Genomic DNA, 23801 nt, shown 5'->3' with positions numbered 1-23801 from the left:
CATGAGTGTTTTTCCATTTCACTTTTTCCCCCTTAATCCAAAAGCTTGGTGAAGAGTCGAAATTGTTGGTAATAGTCTCCTAGATCTGAAGAAGATAAGCTGATTCTTGTCATTATTGAATTTTGGCTTTCGAATTTGGGGATTTCAATCTGAGAATTTGATGATAAGGCAAAACAGAATACATTGCCATATATGAAGACTGTTCGGATGGTTGACCCATACTCATCTTCGGCTGCTTCTAAAGCTCTTTTGTTTCAGATCGAATGACAGATCTACTCAGTTATGGCAATCCTGACCGTGATATCGAGCAGGTTACTCCTCTCTCTCTCTCTCTCCACATGCACAGACATTTGCATTTTATGTAAGGGTGCAACTTGGCCGGCTCAACCCGAGCAATCCGAGTCCAACTCAAATTTTTTTAAGGTTTGGACAAAATATTTTCAAATTAAGTACGGACTTGAACAAAAATTCAGAAACCCGAATTAAATTTGGGCGGGCTTGGGCAAAGATGTCAAACAATCCGAGCAACTCGAAATCTGAATTATACATATATAGATATATAAAAATATTACATATAAATATAAATTATTAGTCATTACATGATATTAAAATAATTTATATTATTAAATCATATTGAATATATATTATATATACAAATAACATAAAATCTTACTTTTTTTTCTTTTTATTTTCACTCATTAATTGTAAAAACTACTATAGTAGCATCTCTCTTACATTATATAAATTATTTGTTTTGATGGTATTAATGATTTTCTATAAAAAATAAATAATAATAAAAAAAACTAAAATTCATTTACAATTCGGGCAATTCGGGTAACTCGGGTAATTCTGATTTAGCTTGGGTCGGGCTTGGACAGACATCCTCGGGTTACAATTCGGGCTTGAGCGGGCTTGGGCAAGTCTCAGCACAACTTGGGTTGGGCTTGGATAACTTCCCAACCCGACTGAACCCGTCCGAGTTGCACCCCTAATTTTATGTGACTTTGAAGTATACCCTAAAAAATATTTGTCAAAAACATAACGAAACAAAGGTTTTCTCAATTTTGTTATAGTAAGCAAATGTAAGAGAAAATAGTTTTTTTTTTTAAATTATTTATTTATTATTTTTTATATCGAGTTCAGATGGATTAATTGGTAAAAAATCGAGAGGAGGAAGTTCGGCAGTTTAATTTGAAGGGAAAGTCTATAGTACATTTTGTTTAAAAAATGTATGGTACATCGAAAATCAATGGCTTAGATTGTGCCACATCATTAAAAGTGACCTGCTAAGCAGGTCACTTTTTATAGTTATGAGCCAAAATCATATTTGTTCATAACTAGAATCAAATTAATCATAACTTAGTTATGAGCTCTCATCACTTATCTCATAACCATATCTCATAACCAGCACCATTTTGTTGATAACCAATATCACATATTTCATAACTACAATCACATATCTCATAACTACATCTCATAACCAATAGCCTTTAGCTCATAATCACACCACTCTGATCATAACCACTATTACATATCTCATAACTATTAATCACATATCTCATAACTACTACTCATATAGCTCATAACCACATCTTATAACCAATCCCCATAGCTCATAACCACATCTTATAACCAATCCCCCTTTGACTCATAACCAACATTACATATTTCATAATCAACACCCTTTTGCTCATAACCACATCACTTTGATCATAACCAATATCACATATCTTATAACTAATAACCACATATCTCATAACCAAATACCCTTTTGACTCATAACTACATCACTTTCCTCATAACCAAAATCACATATCTCATAATCAACAATCATATATCTCATAACCATTACCCACATATCTCATAACCAACACTCTTTGGCTCATAACTAACATCACATATATCATAATTACTAATCACATATCTCATAACACCCTTTGGCTCATAGTCACACCACTTTGATCATAATTAACATCACATATCTCATAACCATTAGTCATATATCTCATAATCAATACTCTTTGGCTCATAACCATACCACTTTACTTATAACCATTAATCACATATCTCATAACCAACATTCTTTGGCTCATAACCACACCACTTTACTCATAACCACTAATCACATATCTCATACCCAACATTCTTTGGCTCATAACCACACCACTTTACTCATAACCACTAATCACATATCTCATAACCAACATTCTTTAGCTCATAACCACACTACTTTACTCATAACCACTAATCACATTTCTCATAACCACATCTCATAACCAATACCTTTTGGCTCGTAACCATACCATTTTGATCATAACCACCATCACATATCTCATAACCACATCTTATAACTAACATCATTTTCACCCATAACCCCTAACTTTGATCATAACCAACTCAAAACCACTAACCACATATCTCTATTTTAGATTTATTTACTAAATACAATAAAAAGGGTAATATACAAACAATATACATTTTAAAATATTTATATACACATAGACATACATATAAATAATTTGACTAAATTTTAATAAAAAAATGTGTTGAAAAATTTTATCTACGATTCACTACAAGAAAAGTGGGCTTATGAGACGGAACTTTTTGCGACGGCACAACTTGTCGTCTCAAGCAAAAAATGTGACTTTTTGAGACGGCATAACTTGCTGTCGCCAAAAAATGTGACTTTTTGAGACGGCACAACTTGTCGTCGCAAAAAATAGAGTATTTGTGACGACAGAAATTGCTGTCGTAAAAAAAAATAGAGTATTTGCAATGGCAAAGATTGCTGTCGCAAAAAAAAGAAGAGTTTTTTGCGATTGTAATACGTACCGTTGCAAAATAAAAAATAAAATAAAATATATATATATATATATTGTGGCTTTGAGATGGCTTCATATATATATATATATAGTCATAAAATTGTTTAAATAAATGCAACGGTATTTTTCTGTTACAAAAAAAAAAATAAAAACGACGTTGTCTTACTCTTTTGAACATTTCTCTTTTCACCCATTTTTTCATCTTTCTATCTCTCTTCTCTCTCTCTCTCGCACTCATCACTCTTCTTTGTCTCTCTATGTCTCTGTCTCTCTTCTCTTTCTCTCTCTCACTCATCACTCTTCTCTGTCTGTTTGTCAGCCTCTCTTTCTCTCTGTGTCTCTCATCCATCTTTCTTTTCTTTATCTGTCTCATCTCTCTTCTCTTTATCTCTCTCGCTTATCTCTCTATGTCTCTCTCCTGCTTATCTCTTTTCGCTCTCTCTCTCTCTCTCTTTGTCTATATCTTTTCATCCATTTTTTCATCTCCATCTCTCTCTTCTCTCTCTCTCTCTCTCTCTCTCTCTTACTCATCACTCCTCTCTCTCTATTTGTCTGTCTATTTGTCTCTCTCTCTCTCTGTGTCTCTCACTCATCTATCTTTTCTCTCATCTCTTTTCTCTCTCTGTCTTTTTCGTTCATCTCTCTTCTCTTTATCTCTCTCGCCCATCTCTCTTCTCTCAATCTCTCTCATCTCTCATCTTTCTCTGTCTCTCTCGCTCATCTCTCTATCTTTCTCTCTGTCTCTCTATCTTTCTCATTGTCTCTCTTGTTCATCTCTCTTCTCTCTATCTCTCTCTGTCTCTTTTCTGTCTCTCACTCTCTATCTGTATCTCTATCTCTTTCTCTTTCTCTTTTTCTCTCTCTCTTCTCCCACTATGTTTGCGTTGCTCACTCTCTCCCTCCCGTCTTCTCTATTTACTGAGCTCCCTCTCGATTTATCGATCCACTACAAGAAAATGCACTTTTAGCGACCACTTTGGCTCTCTCTCGCTTATCACTTTGTCTCTCTTTCTTTCTCTCTCTCTCTCTCTCTCACCTTTATCTGTCTCTCATTCATCTCTCTCTCACCACCCATTTCCTCTACTACCTTCACTACTACTACAAACGCCATTCCACCACCACCACTACTTCCACTGTCGCCACTTCACCTCTACGACTACCATGACTACTACCATTGCCACCACTCCACTACCACCACCACTACTACTACTACTATTACCTCTCATCCACCGCCGCCACTCCATCTCCCATACCATTACCACAACTTCATCACTAATCTCCTTCGCCATCACCACCGCCATCACCACTTCTTATCCATCACTTTCACCACTACTGTCGCTCCCTTTCCTCTACTACAAAAAATTTGTTTGGTTATGGTTTTTTAATAGAGTGTTGAATTGAGTTTTGAATTGTATGTGGAATTGAGTTTTGAAAGTTTGATGTGACATGTGAAATAAAAAAATTTGTTTGGTGATGAGTTTTCAAAATAGTTTTTACAACGTAATTGAACATATAATTGATAATCAAACACACAACTCATAACTCGATATCCGTGTATTTTTGATCAACAGTCATAACCAAACTATTTTTAAAATACTCAAATAAAAAAATATATTTTTTTTCAATTAATTGTTTTTAAGTAATTTTTTTGAATATTTTTTTTTTCAAATCATTTTTTTTTCAAACAACTTCTATGTCAATTATTTTCTGTCAATTAATTTTTTAAGCCTGTATTAACATTAAAAATATTAAAAATATTTAAAAAATTAAAATATTAAAAATATTTAAAAAATTAAATAGTAAGAATATTAAAAATATTCCAAAAATCAAAACCTAACAAAACCTCAATTTCCCCTGTTTTTTCCCCGTCTTTCCCCCCTTTTTTTTCATTTCCTTTCAGGTTTGTAGACCCAAGTTTCGGAGCCCTAACTTTCGAAACAACAGTCTCTCTCTCTCTTATGGAGGCGACGACGAGCGGCGATAGTGGTGGCTAGCGACGATCGGCGATCGGCGACAATGGCGGCGAGCAGCGATCGAATCATCGATTCGAAGGTATTCTTCTCTTCTCTTCTATTCTCTTCTTCTCTGCTCTTCTCTTCATTGCTCTATGACATTGGGAAGTGAAGGTGAAGAAGATGTGAGATGGCTTGACAGTGGTCTGCAGGAGGCTATGGATAATTTGATCAAGTGTTGTGAAAATTTGAAAACTAAAACAAGAGATGTTATGAAAATCACAGAATCTATTAAAATGTAAATCAAATTAGAAAAATTGATGTTAGTCAATTTAATTTTGATGAAGTGTTGTGGTGATGTTGAATTAGATGGACAAGGCATCCATAATCAAAGATGCAATTGACTACATCCAAGAATTGCATGAGCAAGAGAGGAGGATCCAAGCTGATTTAATACAGCTTGAATCTGGAAAATTGAAGAAAAATGCAGTTTTTGACTTGGATCAAGAGATTCCAACCTTGTCAAGACTCAAGAAAAAGGGAATTGATCATAGTTATGATTCAAGGAGATCAACCACTTCTTCCATTGAAGATCTTGAAGTAAGTCTTTGATTAAGATTTGATTAATAATTGTTTAGTTTCTGGATAATTTTGTTTTGGTTAGTTAATTTGTTCATAATTTATACTATTTAAAAAAAATGAATAGAGGGATAAATTGGACATGTACATATGTATCAGTGATGTGATGTGTAGTTGAAATTCAATATTAAAAATCTTAAAAGTGATTTTTTGATTAAAAGTGACTTCATCACAGTTGGCATGTTTGGATGTCTGGCAAAATAAATAAATCAATAAATCCTTTCCGGTCTTCCATATACCAAGAAAGACCCCTTTTTCTGTAGGTTAATATATATTTTTATCGAATTTACTTAATGAAAATAGATAAATGATTTAAATTGATAAAAAAAAAAGGGATTGATCAATAAGTCCCATATCTTAAGGAATCCTGTATTTGTATGATATAAATTATGGGGTTAAATTTGATATTGCTCATCTTGTGTCTGAATAATTACTATAGTGTGACTATTTTTGTAGTGACAATGCTTATTTTTGTGGAGATTGCATTTTAAAATTTGCGTTCAGAAAGTTAACAAAGATATAATTCACAACTTTTCAACATTTATTTCTCCAAATGTTATGCAAAAATTGTTTCGAACCTTTGCATCCGAACTATGTCAAACTTTTCATTCACCATGGCTCTGCAGCTGTGAGAATCTTAAAAGTGATTTTTTGTACCCGGCCATTAAATCTTTGTTACACAACACATCACTTATTCTAAAATTACTTAATAAAAAAAAAAAAAATTACTCTGAAGGATCCATACTAAAATTTTATATCAGAACTTATCCAAAAAATTTAGAAATGGGATTGTCTCCAACCAATTAGAGCATCTAGTCTGGCCTACTGTCATCCCATTTTAGATACAATTTGACAATCCGATATCTAATCAAATTAATTTTTAGTATAAATGATATGTTCGAAAGGTTTTATAAAATAAATAATTTGAATTATTAAAATGAACCTTAAATGGGTCCATATTATGCCAGACTAGACGGCCCAATTAGCTTGGACAACAGGAGACAAACCAATCACAAAAAGTTAAGGCTTAGAATCACAGAAGTTTGTGTGAATGAGATTTATTTGGAGACAAACCAATCACAAAAAGTTAACTCATTGTATCGCCTTGATGCTTTTTTTTAACAAAGTTTGATTATTTATCCCAAAAAAAAAAAAAAAAACATTATATTTAACTCTTTGCTTCCAAACAAAAATTCTTCTAATGATACTGATTTTAATCCGTGCAGATCAAGGATAAAACTGGTGAGCAAATAGGTGAAACTGAAGGTATGATGTGTGATTAAAAAGAAGTTTTTCTTAATGTTAGATGGCATTTATGAAAATTTGCTTATGATCTGTTACTGCTGCATGCTGTTTCAATGGTGATTTTATTTTGATGGGAAAACATGACAACCATCTGAACAGTATGATAGCTGACCTGGAATTACCATGAAGAAAAAATTATCTGAATTGATAGTGTTTTCCTGTTTCAAGCTAATAAACTACCATAACTACATTTAATCCCAAACAATTGCCCGATTTTGAGTAGTAGTCCCCCCATTCACAAATATAAATAAAAATCTTATGAAAAAGGAAAGTTGTTCTAACTTATTGAACTTGACTTACAGGGAAGTGTAGTGTTAAGAGCTATATAATTTCAAAAAATGTGGTATGGACATATCATTTCATGATCCTTTTGGCTATTATAGAGTTTCAGTGTTTCATTTGTCTTTGGAATTTTAGAATGATGCAGTGAAGAACCTAGTGACTAAGTTACACTCTGCTAAAGCTAAGCTTGATTTGGTGACACAAACAAAATGCAAATTTGTTTTGGAGAATAGAAAGGTTCATATATTAAATTTTGATTTCTATAGCTTGAGTGGATGTACATAGATACTAAGGGTAGAGTGTTTTTTTATTTTATTTTTTTATGTCATTGTTATTACTGTTTATATTTTTACTAGCCTTTAAGTGTTTTGAATTGCCTAAAGAGTTAATGTTGTTGTTCAGAGAGAACTTCACAAACCCGAGTCTGATCGTTCTTGCATACATTTGGAGTTCGATGTATTTTTTCCTTTTATTTTTTGGTTGTGTTTGTTGTTTGATTTTGGTTTAGAAATAATCATGCAATGTTTGCCTAAACTTAGTCAATATGTTGAAATAGCTTGATAAATTTTATCCATATTATTGCTATTTTTCAGCTTTATTACAAGTCAATTTGAGTGTAACTTATTTAACTCCTAAACTGGGTGTATCAATTTGAGTGTAAAGTCCATGTTTTTCTGTGGTATAATCATAGGGGGAATTGTAGTATCAAAAATCAAGTGCATAGTAATTTTTCAAAATTTTATATAATTCTGTTTATGATGACATGATAAATATATGAATATTTGCACAAATTTGCGTAATTTATCATGAAGATGACTTCTAAAATGTTGGAAAGTAGACTAATAAGTTCAAAGAGTGACAAAGATACAAAGTACCCACCTTTCCCATCAAAGAATTACAAACAGCCCCAAAATATGGAAACTCGTCAACTAGTGGTTTGAAAATTAATCTGAAAACTCCCGTGAATCCAATATTTTGACCTAGATGAACATTCTTTACTTTATATCATGTTATCAAATTTTTTAGTCACCTACTATTCTTCAGAGAGAGTGAAAGAGAACACATTGATTATCTATAAAATAAGTATTAGAAGTACTATATACACAAAAAATAAATAAATAAATTAAATAAATAAATAAAAAGTGAAAATAAAATAAATTTCAGAGTAGTTTTGTAATGGTTTTGCTACTAGGACATTTTGACCTTCCAATGGGGTCCTTCTGGACATTTTGATTGTTTAAGTTGATGTCAATACCTCTAGATGATGGGAGTTTGGCTGGCTAGTTATTGGTTTCTCACTTGGGTAGGTTATCCCAGGAAGCATCATAAAGAACAATTTATGGATATAGGCATTGATCATGGCTTGCAACTTTCAATTGGTAGCACATTTGTCTTTTTTCCACTTCTCTGTTCTTTTTTTTTTTTTCTTTTTAATTTTTAGCAAAATATCATGTGTTAATGACTCAACTAACCAACCCTTATTGGATCATTGAGTGCATATACTTATTGCACATTGTTTTGTTGTTATGGGGTGATCACGACATGTGTTCAATGTTAAGTACTCTGACTGAAGATTTTTGTTTAATTCTTCAGAAACCACAGTTCAAGATGAACAATAGAGTGTTGGATAGGACATTTTTTTTTTAGCAACATATGTAGGTTTCTAGAGCTGTTATTTTCCTCTGGGGTTTCTCATAGCTGGGTTACAAGTGCATTAAGTATGCAGGGTGTGCAATGAGCATACAAACTATTAGGGGGTCTAATCGTGTTTTTATTTCAATGTCTGTTCATATTTGTGTTTTTGTTTTTGTGTTCGCTTGCATGCATTTGTTTTGACCTTTTTGCCACTTTGAGCTTAATTTAAAACATGAGAATATTTAGATTTAAATGAAAAGGGCAGCACTAGGTAAAAACAATGGATTGATTAGTTTGTATCAAACATGTTCTGTGATTAACTCTGGTTCTTGTTGGCATTAATGCTAGTGATGCATGGTATTCCTGCAATCTTTTGACATCTTCTGTTATCCGTGTTGCTTATCCCGTGCTGTTTTTTTGGTAGAGAAACAGCTCAGACTGGTGGGACTCCAGGTATCTGAGCAACTTACTGAAAATTGATTTCTTTTGATATATCTGTCCATATTTCCTTTCAATGCAAGCTTCCATTAATATTGCTGCAAATTTCAGGAACACAAAACAATATGGGACTGGAGTTGTTGATGAATGTGTTTGGTGTGGACTCGGAGCTGGTGGCTTAAATCTTCCAAATACACCTGATGGTAAGAACTTCATCGCATTTCTATGTAAAGTTTTTCTGATAAGCTTGCCTTTTAGCCCTTTGCTGAAAGCAAATATGTCTTTGTTTTTCATAGTGCCTCCAGAAGAGCTTTATGCTACTCAACTGTCACAGCTTCAAGAAATGGGTTTCTTTGATACCCAAGAGAATATTAGGGCACTACGTGCCACCTCAAGAAATGTTCATGCTGCTGTGGAGCGACTTTTAGGGAACCCTAGCACGTAGTCAGTACACCTATTTTGACATTTAATCAAAGATTCAGTTGGTCATGTAAAAGTTATCGATTTGGACCAGTGTCTCATAAAAGACAAGATGTGTTGGCACTTTCAATTCCATTTTGGGCTGTGTGAATAAGAAAAGTACACACTTCCATGGTAAGAGGTGAACTTGGTGGACAAAGGCTTTTTCTTTACCAGGCAGTTACATGCCCACTCTCTCTCTCTCTCTCTGTGCCAGTGCGCTGATGTACATATACATTTAAGTAATTCTTCTGTGAAATATTTTCAGATTTTATGGATATTGAAGGATGTCGTGATGCAATTCTTGTCCTGTTCCATTTTGATATTTAGTTGAACAGCATTTGTTTTGGGAAGTTCATGGTTTTTGTTTAGAGTTCAGCGTACTATCAACAGTAGTCCTAACATGCACCAGTGGATTGAATTGTCAGTTCATCTCTCGTCTCGCCAGGTGTAAAGATTTATTAAGAGGCAACTATCCTATTTTCATTACAGGTTATACTCTCACCATCAAAAATCAAAAATCAGAAAAAAAAAAAAAAAAAAAAAAAAGACAGAAGATTTATGTAAGCTCAAAGCTCAACAAAACAATATACAAGGGGCGGTTAAAGAGGCATGTTTTGTGCCTTATATTGTAGGAATTTCTATGGACGAATAATGCATTTGATGTGAAAGAATTGGAGGATAAAAACACCAACATCCACATCTCTAAATTTGAAAGTTTGGTTGAAAATGCTTTAACATAATAGTATCATGAAAATTTGTAAGAATTATTTGTTGGACAAATTTTACTTTGTACCCGTTAAGTTTAAACATTTTCTCTTTGGCCATAAAATGTTTTTTTTTTTTTCACCACTTGGTCTCCAATGTTTTTTTTTTTTTTTTTCCTAGTTTGCTCTGAAAAACCTACGTCCATCAAAATTGCTACTTTGGTAGCTACATGGTATCACATGACATAATAATACATTATTATAGATCCAACCCAAAACCAACCTACTAATGTTTGGGTCAACTATTGACACAGCATAGCATAATGACAAGGAAAGAAATGGTAGGATCCTGACAACAAATGTGAAGATAACAGAAACTTTGACACCATAAGCATTGACCAAAATATATGCACTGTTAATTTGGGTAGAAAGCAATTACATGTTTTTAACTCATTGTACATACATGTCCTTTCTTCCTTTCCCTCTTTCTCCTTATTTGTTTGTTTTCCTTCTTGCCGTCATTTTGTTTTCATTTCTTGCTTGCATAATTTTACATCATAAAACCACCCAACTTTCAAATGCATTTGGTCAATCAGTCAAGCGTGACAAAGTGGAAGTCTCAAGTTCTTGCTCTCTTTCAATGGGCACACTTCTCGATGGTGGACCAAACACAATCAATACCACCTACAATCCACAAACACAAACCTATATATGGTTAGTAGTCCAATATTTTGCATTACAGAATGGTCATTTACATGACAGGGCACATATGTGGTGGAAAATGCCACTTGAAGGCCCACGTGATCATGTACTTTTATTTAAGGAAAATCTTCTATCACATTAGTCAGAGGGATGGATCATTATACCACAAAAATCTCTAAACTGACAAGCAAACAAAACTGAAAGTCAGGGGGATGGATCATTATACCCACAAAAATCTCTGATTTTGCGAAATAAAGGACAATGACTCCGACTAGCTTTGTGAGTGTAATTCCACTGCAAAACACAAAACAGCAAAGAAAAATGAAGAAAAAGCAGTAGTCAAATAACAATGTCGTGATAAATCAACTCCAAGCCCATCCACCATACACAAGCACACCACGATAGAAGTTAGAAAAAGGTTCCAAATGTATGCATTTTATCAGTCTAACTTCTGCATTCTGCAAATAACACAACACATATTTATGCATTTTATCAGTCTAACTTCTGCATTGTGTATTTCTGTCAGATATACTTGCATCTGACTTTCATATTATCACTTTTCAGCTGAGTATTGCTCAGAAATTCCAACATGCTTACAGAACGTCTCTCACATATCAAGGTAATTAATGGTAATAAACCTGAAGACAGAAGATCCCATCGTACGCAGAGCCTCCTTTGCTCGTTGGCTCCTATCTCCATGGCTTACCTGTGTTAAGAGCAGAAATGTTGTCAACAGAACAATTCACCTTGCTTGGTTATCATTTTTCAAAAACACTTTTCAGAAAATTCTACTTTCTTATTTTTCGTATTTTTTTGTTTTTACTGAATTTTTTTAATATTTTGAGCAATTTTTTTAATTTTTAGACATACCTAATATAAATATACCTAAAAAGTAAAAAAGAATTGAAAAAAACCTTTTAAAAATTCACTAAATACCAAAAATACATAAAAAATACAAGAATTCAATACATTTTTTTTGTATTTTTATGTATTTATTAATTGTTAAAAATATTTTTTCACAAATTTTTTACTTTTTAGATACATCTAAGTAAGGTGCATCTAAAAAAGTAAAAATAAAATGTTTAAAATTTTAAAAATATTCACTAAAAACAAAAAAATACGAAAACCAAAAAACTCAGTTTTTAAAAAACTTAATTCAAAAAACTCAAATCAAACACACTGATTGGTTTTCCAAGCAAGTCCTGTTGAATTGGCTCTACGCCAAACAACAGCTACTGCCTCCTTCAATAAGACAAGAAGTAATCACTGCTACAAATCCTTGAAACAAAATAAAAAGTGCATTTGAATACTGACAGAGAAGGCATGTGATATGTGCACACAGAACTCAACAGCAGTCCCTATTGACATTATGAGGCTCACCACAAAAACAGGATACAGTTGGATATCCAGAATTGCCATCACACCCTGCAGAGTTTTAATCAAGAAAATTTCAGTTTCACTTTTTTTCTTTGGACAAATTGTGTAGCCAATATATAAGTCATACTAAACGATGAACAATTAATATGAACTAAATACATAACAAGAATGTTATAAATGTTTTAGAAGAAGCACAATATATGTTTTGTCAAGGAAGAAGATTTACCAAAAGATCCACAACAATCATGGCCAGGACAAGAACAATGATAGCTGAACTCCATAAACTGCATTTAATAGGCAAGGAAAAATAATAGAAGTAAAGATTATTAAATTCAACAAAGAAAATATTAACTATCCAAGAGGAATTTTTTTGTCTCTCATGAAGGCAGAAATATGGCTCAAAACTGAACTAAAGGCTAGAAGAGAAAGCAAACCTGGAGGTGATAACTAGGCAAACAAGAAATACAGCACCTGTCAAATCAAGAAATTAGATAGTCAATAATTGCTCAAAATAATGCATCCAGTGGCATGAAACGATACAAATACATAATATATTGTTAAATGATGTTAGTCACAATTAGAAGGTAATAAAATACATGTGTATCTCTAACATCTGGAATTAGATAAATAAAAAGAAAATCCTGGCAAAAAATAGCACCTTCAATCAGAATACTAGTTACGCATTCTGAAGTCCTAAGACTTGCGTACAAACGAACAAAATTTTCAATTATGTTTCACAGAAGAAATAAATACTGCCTTTACTAATGGAGGCTTCTAACCACCACAAAGATGACTTGATCATATCATATAGAACAACTTGAAAGCAGCATGAAACAACAATTCAAGCAGAGATAGCAGTAAAATGAAAGAATTTAATAGAATTACTAGCAACCACCAGGACAATAACATCACATAATTGGAAACTCCAATCTTTGTCACATGGAGTGAAAGGGCTCTGCAAATAGACATCACTGTAGTGTAGAGTTTGAATACCAACCAAGTGCTATAGCAATGTTGATCACAGCTGTCTCCCATATATCCAGATATTGTTCAAAGAAAATATAGAACACTGAAAACGGAAAGATCTCGATCTGCATCAGATAAGTACAGTCAATGCGTTAAAGACACAACTTCATGACAAGAGCATAGGCTTGGAATAAGATATAAAAGACCTGAACATACTGTCTGCCTATGTCAGATTCCATATCCCAAGTAAAAAAGAAGAAAAAACTATTGATAAGAGTTCAATGGAGTAGACTCAAAGCAAAAGACAATTTTTGGGGGGGATAAAGGTTTGGAAGGGGCCTCACTGAGCTTCAATAAAGTGAGCATAAGCCACACACCAGAAAAAGAAATATGGTTTAGACACAGAAATTGCCTCATACATACAGACTCAGCCCCAAGTCATTTGAAAAACCAATTATTATAATCTTGAGGGTTGATTGTTTATTTACTCTTCTCCTTGGCACTACCACTTAAATTGAATGTGCCAATAATACCATAAAGAATATCTAACCGACTAGGCCATGAATGGAAATGCAATAAAGAATTATCTAAATGATCAGGCCATGAAAGGGTCAACCAAATGCATGGTGCAAGGGTATACTTCCAAATAACTTCTGTGAATATATTGAATAAAAATGGAAAGAATTCATCACCATTGTGAGCCTTCAAGCATAAAAACAAAAATAAAGTACTTGCATTGCAGATAACTCCAAACAAGAATGAAAGAAGGGAACATTGGTTTCAGAAGATAAGAAGAGCTCAAATTATTAGACAGCGAAATTGCCAATGCAACAAGAGATGAACAAGAGAAATTGTTCATAAATTACACATTTTATTAGAAGTTACTAGGATTTCCTACAAACAACTTATTTTGTTACATTTTGGAATATTAGCCCACTTGCATAACTAATTGACTAGGAAAATGCAATTAATGTTGCATCATAAGTGAGCCAGAATTATTCTTCAAAAAATGTCTTACGTGAGTTATGACATTAATTGGTTACTGTCTCAAGAATGGATCTCAATCAAAACTTGACTTGCAAGAGAATAAGACAAATTGTCTCTATGCAGTGTATAATTGATGAAGCTTTAACCACAACTGAATAAATAACATGAGCAAACACCTAGTCTAGAATCTTGTTTGACATGTATTTCCAGAAACTCAGTTAAAGATTAATCATAGTCAAGGTATTGATTGAAAGTCTCAAATAATTTGCTCAGAATACTTTTGATACTAAGGATAGACTGCACACAAGGGAAGAGAAAAACCAAAGAAATGAGAAGCACTTCCGATATGAAAAACCAATACAGTCCAACAAATAAATTAACATCTTTGGCAAGTGTAGATTTGTCACTTTCTATGTTCTGTAGACATATAATTGCAGATGGCCTATATCTCATAGTGGAAAAGAACACCCATAACTTTATACGTTTGTCAAATAAGTCCTTTCACTGAAAGCCAATACCCCAAACCATATTCATATGCAATTATAACAGCAAAAGAATATTCCAGGACCAAACTGTAAGTTAAATTTGTGAACCTTCAAAGAATCAGAAACCCTTGAGCTAAACTCTCATGCAGCATGCATTGAATTAACAAAATCATCCTGTAGAAAAGGACAAGCAGATCGGGAGGAATATTCTCTGAGTGAAGTTAAGCAAATTAGCAGAAGTATCAATCCACTAAAAAGATCCTTCTGTACCTGTTTCCTTAGTGGTGCGTGGTAAGTACGAAACTCAGAGGCTCATATAACACCACTCTCGTAACCTGACAACAGGGTAAAAGCTGTTAATAATTCATTTGATGATACAAGCCAAAGGGAAGTTCTGATATATTTAAGCACTACATCATAGTACATTTCTTTGGATTGATTACGTTACGACAAGATATATATGTGTAAGCAGCAGAACAGACCATTCAGATCCACACTGCTTGTGTAAGCCTCATGGCCACCCTTTGCACAGTCAGCAGAGGGCAGTGCATTGAGGAACCATGGCAGCTTCTCCTTGAACTGAGCTGTAGATGAACGACCATCATCCAGATCCGAGTGAAGGAAGCACTGGAACAATTGCACAATGTTAGTTTTAGATAACCCCTTTTGCATTTCATAAGTTGTAAGTTGTAAATTAATTGCAAGATAGCCCACCCATAAGTACATTCAGCCCTACAAAGTACAAAGTACTAACAGAAGGACACTGGGATGTGTTTTCAAATACATAAAGCAGTGGGATCTTACAGATAGCCCACCCTCTATTTTTTTACTGGGTTTGGAGCCAATTCTTGTCGGTTGGCTCTTCTCTTCTCTTTTGGTTAATAAAAAGAATAAAACCAAACCAAACACACCACACAATTCATATATATATATACTGACACTAGTGTATCAATTCAATTCAAGCCCACTTCTTATTTCTGTAGAAGACTATTGTTTTATCAATACTGGGTTTGGGTTTTCAAAGCTTGTTTATATCGAAATACTCATCTGGGTTTTATTCTCTATCAATAAAACAATTTATTCTCTATCAAATTTCCCAATATATTCCTTGTAATTTAATTAAATTAATTATTATTATTATTTTTTTTTTTTTTGGGTTTCTCTGTTATTTACATATAATTCTTAGAATTTCAATGGTATGGTATGTTTAACAGAGGTGCATAATGGCCAATGGGAGATTAGGACAATGGTTGCAAATGTTAGTTTGTGTACTAATATTGCTCAAAACAGAAGGCTTCTATGTTGGCATAACTTATGTTCAGAATGCTGTTGCAAAAGGAGCAGGTTAAAATCTTCTTCATAATAAGCCAATTTAAATTTTTTTTACAATCTTGACTATAATGTGTTTGGGATTCTGATATTGTGCAGTTTGTTTGGATGGGTCTCCCCCGGCTTACCATCTTGATAAGGGGTTTGGAGCAGGAATTAACAATGGGTTGGTTCATTTTGATGTTGGTCCTTCATTTACCATTTTGTTTTACAATACAAAAATGATTTGTTTGTTGTTAAGAAGATGATTGAAAAGAAAAATAAGAATTGTGAAATCATATAAGATACCCAATTTTCTGCAGTTTTATTGGAAATTGAATTGAGAACTGATTTTGATTTTTTTGAAATGCCAATCGGATGTTAATAAGTGAATAATGATTAATTAACCAACGAATCATTTTTACTATTCAAATTTTGATGCCAAAACTGGGCTTCATGTGCATAAGACATTTCATCAGGTAAATTATCGTATCAACGCATTCCTTGGATCCGACCTCCATTTTTACAAAACTAGCATGTATGGAGAAGTAGTAAGTACAATTATAGTATAATCTCAATTACCAAGGTATTCATGTAGTTAAATAAACTATAATTTTAATCGTAGATGTATAGCACAAAGTTTAAGACATACTATTGAGGTGTACCAAAATGCCAATACAAGAAAACTATATCAAGCTCAACAGTAACATTTTTGTAGTAGTAACTTGGGAACAAGCATCCATTAATCAAGCTTTAGAGAGAGAGAGAGAGAGAGAGAGAGATTATTATATGTCACTTTCACCTATATGTAGCATGGAGAAAGGCTTTATTTCATAGTTTTTTAGAACATAGTCATTGATCAAAATGGTAAAAGAAAGCGAAGCCAGTAAAATACCTTCAGAAGATCAAAAACCTTTTCACATATATACTTTTGCTGAACACTTGCACCACGTTGTTGTAATTTGTCAGGGTGAACACATAGAGTGGCTTTCCTGTAAGCTTTCTTAACAGCCGCAGAAGTTATAACTTCAGCCAAGGGAATTCGCTGCCAACCACTATCAGGCCCAAGGATCTGTGGATGATGAAAATGTAATTTAGAGCACAAGTAAATGGAAAATTACAGAAAAAGGAATCAGTCAGTGTAACCAAGCAAGGATGAGGATCAATATTGTAATACTGAACTATGTTGATCTCGATCATCTATTGAACTACACATATGAACGAGGAAGAGAAATGAAAGACTCTGACTGCATCTATTAGCAGATAATAATTGATATATTGATGCAGAATATGGACCTTGGTCAGGCCACATCTCTATGTATTAGTTTTCAAGGGCAGGATATTCAAAAATTATTCTGTGCCAGCAGCAAAATCCTCACTCTGGCCAATAGTTCAATGCAGATGAAGTAGCATGAGAAAGAGTAATTTCATTTCGTTCTATGCCTTCTTCATTCTAACATACACTACAAGAAATTACAGCTTTGGCGACTAATTTTGCCGACTAAACTCAATTTAGTCGCCAAAGGGGTATACATTAGCTACTAAAAATTTTTTGGTCGCCAATGGTACACACGTTAGCTACCAAACATTATTTGGTCGCCAAATAAAGACGTATTAGCTACTAAACTGTTTTGGTCGGTAAATGTGACCTACTTCGCTACTAATGTGGAAATTTATTCAAGTAGGCTTCCATTGCCCTCCCATATGATTTGTTCTTTCCTACTTAATCTTATCCAAATCTCAAAACTATTTTTTCTGGTGCAGTGATTGATTCATCTATGTAGTTAAACTCAACCATTTATCAAAGCATTGGCATTTATCAAATCTCCATGTATTAATTCTTCTGGTTGCCCAGCAAAAATCGATCACTTTCTTGAGTATGTTTAGATTAGACAAGAAAGTGATCGATTTTTGCTGGGCAACCAGAAGAATTAAGCACTTGGGAATATATAGCAACTAAATTGATAGGATTCCTACTGGCATGGCTTGTAGCTAAAAAAATTGACACTAACTTTACAAAGACTTCTACCCAAAATTATATTTTCACTTTTTATGTAAGTACATGTCATAGCTAAAAACACTTTAATAGCTCCTAATGCACTGAATGCTGTATAAATGCAAATGAAACACACAATGCATGGTTATGTGAAAGAAGGATTAAGGTTAATAGTAAAGTTTATATACATTAATAATTAAAGTTGAAATTTGTTTTACGAATAATAATTAAAAAGTTCAAGTATGATGCAGTGATAACTGGTGGATTTGGGTGAAATGTATCATTTTGTATTATAGATGTAGATATATAGATTGGACAGCAACAAGACCTATAAATTGGGAGAAATTGTATTTTGCTCCATCAGAAAATCCAATAATTTGAAGTTGATTGGATAAAATAGTGAATCCTACAGTGTAGAATAATCCATTTGTATTGTCTCTTCGAAAGAGTTACAAAAGTAATTGGCGCTAAATGATAAAATCTTGAGAATAAATTTATTAGTTGTCAGTACTGTATTTTATTAGTTTTTTTTTTAAAGAAATAATTTTGTCTCTATACTTGATGCTCATTGTTTTTTAGTTGATTAGATTCATGGAATTGAAACATCATGGAACTTCTTGTGTTCTATTGTTTTGATTAACAGGGGGAGGTTTTGTGATGAGGAAATGACAATGTGTGATGGGACTAACTCATTTTGGTGTGGAAATGGAGGGACTTGCGAGGAGATAGTGCAGGGTGAGAGTTATAGATGCCAGTGCCAAACAGGGCATAGTGGAGAGCACTGTGAGCTTGCAGGGGCACCATGTGGTGACATTTTCTGTTTCCATGGAGGTGCATGTTTGGTTGAGAATGATGTCTGTGACTGTCCCACTGATTAGAAAGGAAGCATTAATTGCTCTCTCCCAACCACAACCCAAACAGGTCCTTGTTTCTCTGCCTTCTCTATCATTTGTTGCGAATTTAATTTTTTTTAAGTTGTGTTTGAATTTTAAATTTTGAAAAGATTTGAGAAGACAATAGAAAAGAGAAAAGAAATTTAAAACTTATATTTAATTGGCATTTCACTTTTTTATTTTTTCACTACACAACAATTTTCAAGATTCTTGTGTTTTGAGATTTTTACAAAATTATTCAAAAGATTAAGGACTAAAAAATACTACTGATATAAAATAAATCACATAATGATATACAGATACTCACATGTTTATGGATCTCACACAAAATGGGAGCCACAAACATGCGAGTGTCTATCCATCATGCATTAGTAACGTTTTTAAAATTAGAACGAAAATGTATGTTATTATTATATATTAAAATGTTATGATTTGTTTTTCATGGACATTAATTACAAACCATTGCAGATTCTACAACAAATTCAATTGGGTTGCACCAAGAAGAAAGCAACAGTGATGTAAATGTAAGTATATATGAGGCATACATAAACATACCATGAATTTGCAAGAAATAAAAGGATTTGTGCAAAGATTTGTAAATGAAAAGAAAAAAAAAAAATCTTCACAAAAAAAAAAAAGAGAAAAAAAAGGGATTTGTGAATGAAATAGAGGATGAATTTTTTCACAAAAATCTCTTCCTTATTATTTTCTCTCAACAAATTGCTTCACAAATTCAAAATCCAAAAATAGTCCAAAATGCACAAAGACGCCAAAGAGATAACTAAAGCATGCACAAAAGATTTGCCATGACTGCCAAAAAAACTTCAATATTGTCGAAATTTTAAAATTGACAATAATATTTTTAATTTATTTATTTATTTATTGTCAGACTCTTCCATCATACCTTTGATTTCAACACACTCACGCACATCTTCTGTGTGTGTGTGGGGGGGGCTAACGAGAAAGCAGAGGAAAATACAAAAGAAAGGAAAATTAAGGGTTAGGGTTAAGAGTTAATATCAGATATTCAATAAGGGTTAGGGTTTTCAAATCAAAAGCCCTAATGTAAATGAAGTTTAGAGTTAGAAACAAACCTGAGCCACAGAAAATATCTCTTGGAAATATTCGATTTGAATGGAAGAAACTCTAGTTCTTGACGTCAAGAGAGTGAGAGGTTACACTGAGAGAGTGGTGGTCCCGACGCCAACGGGGCTGGTGGTCTTCGGCAATGGCTGAAGCTCCAGCTATGGTGGAAGAGAGGAGGGAGGAGAAGAGAAGAGAAGAGCAAGAGCAAGAGCACGACCCAGAGAGGGAGGCCAACTGGCTTCGGGACTGTTGGACTACTCTCACTTTGCTCTGTTTGGTAACCGGGTACACCGGTTGCCTAATTTAAGAAAAAAATTATTTAATAACTTATGACCTGATTATGAAATAATATGGTATAAGTAAATAATTGAATATAACTAAGTTATGAGTTAATATGGTGATAGTTATGACTAATATGGTATAGATTATGATATAAAATTATATAAGTTCATAACTAAATGTATGATACACCAAAATGTACCATAGCATCACCCTAATTTGAATAATGGTTTTGGTACTCCCAAGCATTAGATGAGATGGGTTAATTGCTTCTTAGCAGTTGGAGTGAAGTCGCTTGATCAGTTGAGTGCCGCATTAGTTTGAATGTAGTTGTCATATTAAAGGAAAAGTTGTTGTGCTTTATTGAAATTGTGACCATGGTTGTCCCATGGTGAAATTGTTTTGTCAAAATAGTGAATCGTGAAACAATTTAGAGTGCTGGTAAAATTTAAAATCCAAAATTACATCAATAAGCATATTATTGAACTTGTTGAGATCTCAATTCTGAATTATAATCAATATTAGAGTTAATCTCCTATAATCAAAAGCACGTCTTCTGATGTAAAGACTGGCTCATTCGATCTCCTTTAATCTATCTTTTTTTCCTTTATAGTGTCAGATTGTCAAAAACTGTGTCATTTCATGAAGTATGGAAATAAATAAATTAAAAAGAAGAAGAAGAACAATTGAATCGCAGTGAATCACACATATCATAGTGATTCACAATTAATTGTTAATTGAATTGCAGAACTCACTTCAATTTCAAATTCAGCAGCATGACTCAAATCGTGTTGGTTGAAACTCATATAAAATCATAAATCACATGATTCTAAACAACAATGACCCATTAAGGTCCAACAACAATGCTAATGTTGTACAACCTCACAAGTCAGTATATAAATGAACTTTTAATTCATTTAGGCTCTACAAAACATGCACACTTAACCCAAACAGGTAAGGGCTTATTCAAATATTAAATAATAAAAAATATAGAACTATATAATAAAGGTACATGGGACAGGTTTTTCTTCCCATATAACAATATCCATATGGCATCATTGACAAGTGATGGCAGAACAGCCACTGGTCTCGTTTTATTACTATTTCAGTAATGCGTGAATCATGTTAATGAGCCTGTATTGTTGCTGCTTTTTATGTCATTTCAGTTAAAGGAAATGACAGAAGAGTTGCCTCCTGAGATGTCAAACAGTGAAACCTTTAAAGACATTCATGCTTAAGTTGAAGCTTTTCTATGGGCAGAGTTTAAGTGTCTGATTCCCATCCTTCCTTGCCAGCAGACTTGGTGTGTGACCAACAAAATCAGCATGATAGAACTTCATCTATTAACGGGTCTCCTAACAATCAATATCATAAGATGGGAGTCCATCTGGATGGTGCAGGAGTTAGAGACCTATCACAGAATGGTGAAGATACAAAAATTAAATATATAATGAAATAAAAAACTTAACTTGATGCAAATATGAGGACTTTCCTGTTGTTCTTTATGTTAATTCGAGATTAAAGTGAGTTGATTTTCTTATATTTGTCTTTTCATGCTCCTAATAGTGAACAACAGGAAAGTTCTCAATACAGTGAACTTATGTTCCTCTGTAATTGTAGTTGTTATGACCTCAATATATGCATGTTGTGCCTGATATATTTTTGCCAATTTTTTATAGTCTTACATAAATAAAGGTTGAATCTTGTGATTAACTTATCAAAAGAATTTGTTATTTAATGACGTACAAAGAAAAATGAAAATTTCCATAACATAGAGTTAGAATTTTAACACTGTTCAGACAGACTGTAATGTAAAAATTGCTGGTGTGAATGTTGAAAACATCAATGTATTCCTAGCGCTTGTGTGGTAGAAAAGTAAAATGAAATGCATGGGAGTCGAAATTCACAGTTTACAATAATCATCTTGTTTTCTTTCACCAAAAGCCGTGTCTCATGTAGAAAACTATTTTGCAACCAGAGTCACAGGAGGATGCTTTTGGCTACACTAGGAGTCAGTGCCGTAACATTAGTACTGCTTAAATGTAAGTGATGTTTAACCACTGGAGAGCATTTGCAAAATTCCCTGTTATGGGAATACCCATTATAACATTCCAAGATATGTTTTCTTTTGGGTTCTGACCCAAACATTAGGGTAATCATAATCCACATATTATCTGCGAAGTGTCTTGATTCCCATCCTCAAATACTATCACTTTTTCCCCATCTAAGAAAAAAAAGTGGAGGACAAGAACTACTTGCTATCTAGCATCCATACTTGATCTGAACTTATTTTCAAGTGTTACAATGCCCTGCTTTTATTAGAAGGCAGACTATAGTAGTTTGTAAGACTAATTTTCACTTCCCTCACCTCTTGAAGTTCGTAAGTTGATCAGTCTTTGAGTAAGTACTTGTACTTGTCTATGCTTGTGATTTTCCTTCATTTACATGAGAACTAGTTGGTAGTTAACTGCATGATGCAGGACAGATTCGAAATGGGCCTAAGTATGAGCAAAACACAAATAACAGGGCTGTTTTGGGGCCTGTGAATAGCGGACGTGAATAGTAGGCGTGAACAGTGATTTGTAGGAAGTAGAGAAAGGGTTAAAGAAGGATAGATCTAGGTATCACACCTAAAACACCCAAGGCATCACACCAAGGGGCTCTTTAGCATCGCACTAAAGAAAGATTGCAACGCACAATCATAGAAGCATAAGCTTAATTTTCATTCATTCAATCCCCTTGCCACAAGACTTACAATCTAATTTATACTAACTTCATCTTGACTCTAAAACTTCCCAAATTAAATGACATAACTAACTTACGGTTATTTTGGAAAGTTGGCTTTTAACCACTTTTTTTGGTTTGTAACAAAAGGCAAAAGTTGGCTTTTTTGAATTTTTTTTTCATTTGGGAAGTTGATTTTTAGCTACTGGTGAAATTACAATTCTATCCCTCATGAGTCAAAATGTGCTACATGAGTGAAGTTGTAAATATTTTAAATTAATGGGGGTAATTTTGTCATTTTATTGTAATTTGACATCATAAACAAATATTAATCAAAAGAGCCAAAAGTAACTTTTTACCAACTTCCCAAATTATTTGTTTAAAAAAGTCAAAAGCTTGGTTAAAAGTCAAAAAATCACTTTTTACTATCTTCCCAAAATAGGCCTTAGACTCCTTAGGACTCTTTAATGCATTAATCATGTGGAAGACACCAAAAGACCCTTTAACCAACTAAATAATCCAAAGACCTTGACTAGAAATTTAAAGACATTTGACTTGAGAAACTCAAGAGACACTTTTAAATAAATCTCAAGTTTAGTTAATCTCCCAAGTAGGCCCCACATCATCTAGCATATGCCAAATTAAGGCTTGGGCCTTAGAATCGTCGGTTCCGCGCCTTTTATAGACTTTAATTGGCTGCTGCCATTTCCCATCAACTCTCCTCGACTTGAAAGAACTCAACCCCGTCGAGTTAAAAGG

The 23801-nt window shown here is 33.4% G+C and overlaps 2 protein-coding genes and 1 long non-coding RNA gene across 6 annotated transcripts; 2 read left to right on the top strand and 1 right to left on the bottom strand.

Moving 5' to 3' along the window:
- Window positions 1-21973, top strand: LOC114283947 (uncharacterized). Its single transcript, XR_014333578.1, has 2 exons — window positions 1-311; window positions 21485-21973. It is a non-coding gene; the product is annotated as an uncharacterized LOC114283947 (long non-coding RNA).
- On the top strand, window positions 4723-9833 carry LOC114306661 (transcription factor bHLH35). 2 transcript variants are annotated; one of them, XM_082875513.1, is made up of 6 exons: window positions 4723-4874; window positions 5144-5374; window positions 6640-6679; window positions 9060-9088; window positions 9185-9276; window positions 9370-9833. In XM_082875513.1, the coding sequence occupies exons 1-5, from the start codon at window positions 4839-4841 to the stop codon at window positions 9215-9217; spliced, it is 369 nt and encodes a 122-aa protein (XP_082731639.1). In that variant the 5' UTR covers window positions 4723-4838; the 3' UTR covers window positions 9218-9276; window positions 9370-9833. The 2 variants fall into 2 exon arrangements, with proteins under 2 accessions (XP_082731639.1, XP_082731640.1); XM_082875514.1 differs by having other exon boundaries at window positions 8984-9088.
- LOC114287977 (uncharacterized) lies at window positions 10602-14857 on the bottom strand. 3 transcript variants are annotated; one of them, XM_082875506.1, is made up of 8 exons: window positions 13316-14857; window positions 12753-12789; window positions 12545-12602; window positions 12322-12366; window positions 12127-12183; window positions 11580-11683; window positions 11168-11235; window positions 10602-10923 (listed from the first exon to the last, which is right to left on the bottom strand). In XM_082875506.1, the coding sequence occupies exons 1-8, from the start codon at window positions 13413-13415 to the stop codon at window positions 10877-10879; spliced, it is 516 nt and encodes a 171-aa protein (XP_082731632.1). In that variant the 5' UTR covers window positions 13416-14857; the 3' UTR covers window positions 10602-10876. The 3 variants fall into 3 exon arrangements, with proteins under 3 accessions (XP_082731632.1, XP_082731633.1, XP_082731634.1); XM_082875507.1 differs by lacking the exon at window positions 12127-12183 and having other exon boundaries at window positions 11580-11647; window positions 12256-12366; XM_082875508.1 differs by lacking the exon at window positions 12127-12183 and having other exon boundaries at window positions 11580-11647.
- Window positions 21974-23801: the final 1828 nt, after the last annotated feature.

The sequence above is a fragment of the Camellia sinensis genome, chromosome 6, assembly GCF_055761805.1.
Source record: "Camellia sinensis isolate YWXY chromosome 6, ASM5576180v1, whole genome shotgun sequence".
NCBI classification, from domain to species: domain Eukaryota; kingdom Viridiplantae; phylum Streptophyta; class Magnoliopsida; order Ericales; family Theaceae; genus Camellia; species Camellia sinensis.
The sequence above is the reverse complement of the archived record's forward strand: the minus strand, read 5'-3'. Positions and strand labels throughout refer to the sequence as shown.